Source organism: Triticum urartu, chromosome 6 (assembly GCF_003073215.2).
Source record: "Triticum urartu cultivar G1812 chromosome 6, Tu2.1, whole genome shotgun sequence".
Taxonomy (NCBI): domain Eukaryota; kingdom Viridiplantae; phylum Streptophyta; class Magnoliopsida; order Poales; family Poaceae; genus Triticum; species Triticum urartu.
The window spans coordinates 558,563,200-558,571,686 of NC_053027.1; the positions used below are offsets into that span (position 1 = coordinate 558,563,200).

At 48.0% G+C, this 8,487-nt stretch overlaps 1 protein-coding gene across 1 annotated transcript; it reads left to right on the forward strand.

The window, feature by feature from the left end:
• The first annotated feature begins 1,386 nt into the window (after window positions 1-1,386).
• LOC125515370 (haloacid dehalogenase-like hydrolase domain-containing protein At2g33255) lies at window positions 1,387-4,367 on the forward strand. Its single transcript, XM_048680836.1, has 5 exons — window positions 1,387-1,942; window positions 2,022-2,064; window positions 3,023-3,083; window positions 3,588-3,722; window positions 4,067-4,367. The coding sequence occupies exons 1-5, from the start codon at window positions 1,390-1,392 to the stop codon at window positions 4,253-4,255; spliced, it is 981 nt and encodes a 326-aa protein (XP_048536793.1). The 5' UTR covers window positions 1,387-1,389; the 3' UTR covers window positions 4,256-4,367.
• The last annotated feature ends 4,120 nt before the right edge of the window (window positions 4,368-8,487 follow it).

The window sequence follows — 8,487 nt, forward strand, 5'->3', positions numbered from 1 at the left end:
AAGGTGCTCTGCTAAAAGGATTTAGCAAGAAATATGTACGGCTTAATGTTTATCGTTCCAATCAGAATAATATGGGAGCATTGGAGCACTAATCCCTCCATATTGTACAGTCTAAACTTTGTTATGGTTGACCGAAAGGTTAGAGCAGCTATTTTTTGTAATTAGATTTGTGTTGCTTAGTACCTTAGTTAAAAATGACAGATAATGCCATTGATTTTCTTTCTTAGGGAGAAAGAGCAGAGGGCCTAATACGAAAATACAAGATGAGCAAGTTCAGAGACAGAATCCCGAGGGGTGGGGGGGCGGTGTACAAGATTGAACGACATTTGATAATACAGGCAAAAGAAAAGTACAAAGCAGCATATCACATTATATAACCTTTTGTCGGCAGAACCAACGTGATTCTTATAAATCCTCGGCCATCGGGCTTTCCTATGATTTGCTTCTAATGTGCTTCTGCTTTCCAAGCTTGAAAAACATATTTGATCAATTGTGCTTAATTATGTCAGGTTAGTTTGCATTAATTTTAATTTGTGAAATTCAACTTCCTTACCAGTTTGCTCTGTCCTACTCTGAAACTCTTGCATTTTTCTGAATTTATAGATGTAGTTGGTTTGGTTACTGTTGTTGCCAACCTTTTGCCCCCTACCGGTGCTGCTGGAGAACCAAGACACCAAATTTCCATCATAGATGGAGAATGTGTATTTTTATTAAGATCATGGCATCATACATTTTACAAGTAGTTTCATCGCACGAAATAACTCGATAATGAATTGTAAAGAAAACATGCAATTGTTACTCTTTGGGCGAGATTTTGTGCATGACTGGTCTAAAAAGGAAACCCATTCTGATATTGTTTGTTGGAGTAATGGTGGACCCGTACACATGTATAAATATTGGCCAACATGTGTTCAGACTTCGTTTGTTCATTGAAATTTGCGCAAACCACCTAAACAAAATGTCTCCAAAATGTTCAGGTGCAACGGCTTTCGAGAACACATTCCCGACTGCACTCATGTTATAATATTTCATTCTGATCTCTCTGATGCTTTGTGCACTAGGTAATTATGACATGTTGTAATTGTATAGAATCAGGAATGTACCTAACGGAATTGAATTGCAGAATCCTAGCTTTGAAAATATCAATGCCTTGGCTGGTGTAGAACCTAATGATTCTATGGTACTGTGAAAATATCTTGATGTTACTTTCATTGGTATGCACACTTTGCGCTTAAACACATATTTTCAACCCCTGTGCAGAACCAGTCTTACAAGCTTAAGATCAAGATCATTGAGGTGGTTTCCATTAGCGAATGATGATATACCTGTGCGTGACCCATACTGGAAGACGTAAAGCAGTTAGATGCCTGCAATAGCTGTGCGTGATCCATGCTGGAAGACGTAACTCTGTTGGAGAAAAATGCGGCGCGTAATCCAGGATCAGAGCCACACGCGCGGGCTCCGACTCCCACCCACCACACGCCCAGCCGCCGGCACGCGCGCGCGCACGCCACAGACAGACGCGGCCGGCCGGAGACCGCGCCACGCATGCTCCTCCCCCGCCTGCTCCCCGCGCACCGCCTCCTCGCCGGCGGCCCCCGCCCCCTCCTCCTCCTCCCACGCCGCCGCCTCGCTCCCCGCCCGCCCGCCGCCGTCTCCATGTCCTCCTCCTCCTCCGCGCCCGCCCGCCGCAGGGGCCCGCTGCGGGGCGTGGTGTTCGACATGGACGGGACCCTGACGGTGCCCGTCATCGACTTCCCGGCCATGTACCGCGAGGTGCTCGGCGGGGAGGCGGCCTACGCCGCGGCGCGCGAGGCCGGCGGGGGCGCCGTCGACATCCTCCACTGCATCGAGGCCTGGGGCCCCGACGAGCAGCGCCGCGCCTACGAGGCCATCGCCCGGTTCGAGCGCGACGGCCTCGACCGCCTCCAGATCATGCCCGGTGAGCCCCTCCCGGTCGGCCCCCCTCGCGTCGGATTCTGATTCCCTTATCGGCGTGTGACGGTGCTTGTGGTTTGCAGGGGCCGCGGAGCTCTGCGGGTTCCTCGACGCGAGGCAGATCAGGTGGGATTCTTTGCCCCAAAATGTAGCTCAATTCAGTTCAGTTAGTTGTACAGTTCACTATGTGCTCAATTGCACTTTGTTTTCAGAATTGATTTGGTGCAGGTGTAATACCATTTGCACCTGGTAGTATCACTACCATGCAGTTGCTTAAAAGTTTGTTCATGCCATGATTTGGGACTTTGCTGTATTAATAGTGAACTGTCTGTCGATTGATGTACGGACTAACATTTCAGGAAGTTAGAGAGGTTGTTTTCGGATGATAGGAAGAATGCCTTGTAGGCTATATAGATTGGATGGATCGAAAATCGAAATTTGATATGCAAACCCATGCTATTGCAAATCCACGATTAAATATGCAGTTATATGTTCGCACAACATTATACCTCATTTAGAAACATTACTTCTGATGATCAGTACGTCTTGCTCTGTCAACTTTTTGATGAAATCATGTTATTCCAAGGAATTCCCATACATCCTGTAGTGGGAACTTAAACTCTCTGGAGCCATAAATTATCGTGTCAGAAAATCATGCATTTTTATTCTTAATTGGGTTGTGAATTAGATCACTAATTATGAATCTCCAACTGACTTCTTAATGCCAACAATCCTAGTGATCAGGAAGAAGCACTCTAGCAGCAGGTGCCTTACTAGTTTGTTGTTTACTTGTATATAACAGAGGCGGTTGCTTTCTTTAAAAAAAATTGTGAGCTACGCATCAGATTTGGATGTTGCTTACTAGTTTGTTGTTTACTTGTATATAAGTATATAACAGACACTGTTACTTTTTTTGACATGTGCCATTGAGTTCATGTGTAGCATCTGTTTCTTATTGTAGAAATCTGCCAGACTAATGGTACAGAAATAACTGCAATTATTAGTGGCATCTGTATGTAGTTACTTTATTAGATTAGAGATATTTATGCTTTTGTTATTGATAATTACCATTGGTATTACACAGGAGGGGTTTAATCACCCGCAATGTGAAGGGCGCAGTTGATTTGTTTCACCAAAGGTTTGGTGTAAGTTGTTGCACTAAACTCATTCTGTTCATCTCGTGGTTATACTTTCAGGATGATATCCATTGTTCTTGCTCATGTATATTACTGTGATATACCTTGCGACACTCAACCCAAATCTGTGTTTATTTTGGTAATCTTCTGCAACTACTCCCTCTATCCCATAATATAAGACGTATTTTGACACTAGTGTAGTGTCAAAAGACATCTTACATTATGGGACGGAGGGAATAGTTTCTTGCACCTTTCTGAACATACCTTCATGTCGATCTCCCCAATCCTTGTGTTATGTAGAAAGGCTGAATGTTGTTATCTAGGCAAATTATGAGGTTATGTTGTAACTCTGCATAATATATATCTTTTAATATTCATGGTTTACTTTATGCTCAACCGACTTGATTTTTTGCTAGTCATATATTGGTATGGTGAAGTGAAATAACTTTCCAGGATCTGTGATATTGCAATCATCTTCAATATGCTAATCTCGCACATCTGAAACTTACGCAGATGACATTTGTGCCTGCATTAAGCAGAGAATTCCGTCCCTATAAGCCAGATCCAGCTCCATTGCTTCATATTTGCTCCACTTGGGACATTCCACCAACCGAGGTGATCATGGTTGGTGACAGCCTCAAGGATGACGTAAGCATTTTTCATCCCATTATGTAGCTCAGCGTATGAATGATTCCTATACAGTTCACTTTGTGCCATGGTTCGAGTTATCAAGGCATACTATCAGGATTCCTAAATTAGTGTAGATATTATGAGTTCAAAATTTGAAAGCTCCACAGTAAGTTATAGTTTCATACTTCCATCATACCCATGAATCAAAAGGAATTGTGCCTGTGCTGCTTTCGCTAAATGCTCCTTGATTCTACTACTTACATAAGCCGGAGTTCAGGACAGTTTTTGTGAATCTTAAACTTTTCCGATAGCTTGTGCGTGTGTACTGATTCATTTGCCTTGCCTTTGAAAACCTTGCGCAGATCGTTTGTGGAAAGAGAGCAGGAGCATTCACTTGCCTACTTGACGAAACAGGGCGATACGCCCCCCACGATTCTTTGCCTGAAGATGTTAAGCCTGACTTCATGGTGTCTTCACTCCCCCAAGTACTGTCGGTGCTGGAGGAGCATTTCGATTTGGCTCCAGTGTCTGTCGCCGAGAGTAGAATATGACAGGAAACGTCCTACACCTTCAATGTAATATTGGTATATGTCGAGCTGTATCGATCAGTTTATCCATACCCTCCAAAAATATGACTGCTAGAAAGAAATTTGTTTTCAGTTCTGACTGTGATGCAGCTTCAAGCATGGTGTCAATTACGGATGCATCATGCTCCGAGGAATTATGGCCGTGAAATTCGCCTGTCATGAATACCTAACCATATATAGCCGGTGACTGGAATTTAGTAGTAGAGTATAGTTTCTGTCGAAAGAAAACCATAGATGGTTGTGATTGTGTAGATTTCTAAGGCATCGCAGGTACGCCTGTAAACCTTGTCGACCGCTGGTAAGAATTTTTCCATCCACCCTTGCACATGTTTCCAGATTCTGTCTTTAAGTATCTATAAAACATCGGAAACTCTAACACCCACACGTGTCGGCGTTCCCCAACTCGCCCACACGCTTGGATCGTTGTCCAGTGTCTTTTGCACGAATCTTGGCACGAAAAGGTTGATTTTCTGTGCCACGTAGGATGGGGCTGGTGTGTGGGCGTTGGAGAGTACGCTCGCACCACGCCATTTGCCAGCTGCGCTGTGTGGGCGAACTAGTTTCTGCCCATACAGCCACCACCTAGGTCATGCGCGTGTGGGCGAACTGCTTTTCGCCCCACACGACACTCCTACGTTGTGAATGGCAACTGCAGTTACGCGAACTTGGCAACTCAGTACACACATGGCAACTGTGAATTTTTGCTAGACGGCAATTGCAGTTGCGCGTACGTGGCAACCAGATAAACAGACATGACAACTGTGATTAACAATAGATGGCAACTATGGTTGGACCACACGTGGCAACTAGGTAAACACACATGGCAACTACTGTTTGACCATATGTGACAAGTAGTTTATCACACACGGCAATTACGGTTTGATTACACACGGCAACTACCATAAATTAGACATGGCAACTATAGTTAACCAAAACAGATAGAGTTGCCATATTTTTACAACTACACTTGCCATCCCAGATAACTACATCTGCCAACCGGGATGGCAACTAAATCATCATCCCGCGGAGTACCTAACGTAGCTGCGCCAGGATGTGTGGGCATTTTTGCTTCGTGCCACACGCACGGGTGAAGATGAGTAGTACTTGTTGGCGTGTGGCACGAAGTAGCCGCGCCCACACGTGTGGGCAATTCTGATGTCCGCCCATACACAGTCCGTGTGGGCTGCCTCCTGCGCACACCACACCATGTGTGGGCACATGTTGAATATACCACACGTGTGGCAGTTAACGGCGTCCTAAAACATCCCTCTTTCGATTTCCTCACATCCGTGGGAAGGCCCAAGTACTTATCTGAAAGTGACTCATTCTGGACTACAAGAATATTCATTACATTAGCCCGCAAGTTTTCATGCACACCCTTGCTAAAATAAATAGAGCACTTATCAACATTGAGTCTTTGTCCGGACGCATCACAATACCTCCTCAATAGATCCTTGATTCGTACAGCACTGACACTGGTTGCTTTAAAAAACAAGAGATTGTCATCGACAAATAGAAGGTGATTTACTTCTGATGCAGTTGGTGCCACTGTTATGCCCCAAACTCCATCAACATGAGTTTTGAGCAAGCATGAAAGCCCTTCTGCCGCTAGAAGTAAAAGGTATGGGGAAATAGGGTCCCTCTGCCGTACTCCCCTAGATGGCCTGAAAGCATTGAAACCACCACCATTAAAAAGCACCGAATAAGAAACTGAAGATACGCACATAACAGTTTCGGTGAAACGTGGGCTAACACCTAGTTTATGCCTTCAAGTAAGGTCATTCCGGTCTATCATACACCTTTGTCATATCCAGCTTTAAAGCAAATAATCTGTTGCTATTGACCCTTTTTGTTTTCATATAATGCAAGCACTCATAGATTGTAATAAAGTTAACCGTAATGGGGCATCCAAGACCCCATCTGGTACCGCAACCTTAGTAGGGAACATTTGAAACAGGGCCTCTTTAACCTCTTCTTTGATATATTCCTTATTTGGACGTGCATTTCTCGCCCCGTCCACTCTCGAAGGTATGTGGGATACCTCCATCCCAATAGTTCCTTCTGAAGTGTACAAGTTTGAATAAAACTCATTAGTCATCTGCACCATCTTTGCTTTGATCAGTAACAGAAGTACCATCAGTTTTCTCTAGCTGCTTGATCTTGTTCTTTGCACGCCAAGCACTTGTTATTTTTTCTGAAAAAAAAGCAGTGTTACCAGCCCCCTCGGTCAGCCATTGGATGCAGCACCTCTCTGCCTCATCATGATCTCCTCTATGTACAGCAGCTGTATCATGTGACGTAGGTTTCTTAGGGCATTTCCAGCCGCGCCCCCAACAGGCCGCTTCCCCCTCCCCAGGCCATTTTTTAGCGCCGGCGTAAAAAAAATGGCCCAGTCGCGCCCCCAGGACCTTGTTTATCGCCGGTTTGGGCCGAAATAACAGCCGGCGAACCCGAGCCGAACCCAAGCCCCCGGGGGCCGCCTGGGGGCGCCGGCTGAAGCAAAAAGGCTTGTGGGTCTGCTCTGTCGGCGAGTGAAGGCACTTTTTCCCGCCGATCCCCTACTTTTCCCCTCCATTATCCCTTCATTCCCCCGTTCTGCTCTCTTCTCCCGCCATTCTCCTCCCTCTCCCCGCCATTCGGCCGGCATCTCGCCATGCCGCCGAAGAAGTATACGGCCCCTCGCGCCGTTGCCGATGCCGATGCCACCTAGCCGAAGCAGAGGAAGCCGAGGGCGCCGCCGTCAAAACCACCCGGCATGTCGAACACCGACTGGAAGGCGGAGGTTCAGCGCCGGGAGGCTGTCACCACCAACCGGCAGAATAGGCTCAACGCCAAGAGGGCCCGGGACAGGGCGGCGGCGGCGGAGCGGGCAGAGTCGGCGTCTCGCGCGGGGATGATGAATCCACCCGGCGGCCACGGCCCACAAGCTTCCTGGAGCCAGCAGAGCGTCGGGTCGTCGGCCAGCTTCACGACGTCGCCGCAGTGATGATGCCTCCACGACGCCCAGCACAGAAGCCGCGCCGACGACGACCAGCCCGAGCACGCCGACTCCCGCCAGTCCGACGCCGGAGGAGCACGCTGCCGTTTGATGCATTGCCTACGCGTCCTTCCTTTTGAACGCCGAACTTTCGAGTATGATTGATTGCCGAACTGTGGCGTGGTGATCGCCAAACTTTGTGGCATTGATCGCCGAACTTGTGGCGTTTTTTTGGGTAGCAAGAAATGTCATGTTTGAAATTATACGTGTCTTAAGGCCAAATCTAGGAGCGTGACTTGAAACTAGATCGCCCTCAGGGCTAAAAAAGCGCTGGCCGAACAGCCAAACCACAATCACCTGGTTCGCCTGAGGACCGAACGAGTGAAGATGCTCTTAGCTCCTGTCGTATAGAACCAAACGTGAGCTGACCCCAGCGGGATAAGGACCTTGCCACGACTTCCAGTTTCCTTGCTAAGCAAATTGCTTCCGCGTCGAAAACCGAAGATTGTGCAGAAATAGGTTCTTTGCAAGAAAGAATTGCTTCTACTAAAAAGGACCGCCCACCGACGTCGCAGGTGCATCGGCTTGCCATGCCTCCTCCACGACACCACTGAAATTTATGTTGGTCTCCCACATGCACTCATATCTAAAAGGCTTCTTTGCCCCCTAAAAAAAGGCTTCATTAGTCGGCGCCGAGGATTGTTTAACTCCAACTCCATTGACAACAAATTAGGCCAACTACACTGCACGACCCCATTCTGTCCGCGCGCGTGCTTTTGGGGTAAAACGGACGAACCAGACGGCCAACGCGCGGGCGCAAACAGACTTTTGTCCATTTTCTGTCCGCTTTCGACCCATCCCCGGCCCAAGTTTGCGCAGCTTTTGGGGTGAAACGGACAGCACGCGGACCGGGCCGTCTGCGCGTGTCCTCCCCTGGCCCGCCCATTGGTGGCACAGGGGCGCCTTTTTTTATCCACCCCTTCCTCCCTCCAGCCGCACGCCCTCCATTCTTCTCCACTCTTCCCCACTCTTCCCTCGTTGCCGCCGCCGCCGCTGCTGCCATTGTAGCTGTGCAGCTCGGACGCGCGCTCGCCCAGCTCCTTCCCCTCGGCGCCCCCGAGCTACCCAACCACGACCACCAGTTTTGCGCACCCGCCGGCCGAATTTGGACCGGATCCGGTCGGTCTTGAGCTCGCCCGGCTGTGGGAGGCCGCGCCAC

What these genes read in the sequence shown, in the direction of transcription:
- LOC125515370 (XM_048680836.1), top strand. Translation starts at nt 1,390, where the DNA reads ATGCTGGAAGACGTAACTCTGTTGGAGAAAAATGCGGCGCGTAATCCA. An exon ending in TGTTTCACCAAAGGTTTGGT is followed by an intron (nt 3,084 to 3,587) that starts GTAAGTTGTTGC and finishes AAACTTACGCAG; the next exon opens with ATGACATTTGTGCCTGCATT. An exon ending in GTGACAGCCTCAAGGATGAC is followed by an intron (nt 3,723 to 4,066) that starts GTAAGCATTTTT and finishes AACCTTGCGCAG; the next exon opens with ATCGTTTGTGGAAAGAGAGC.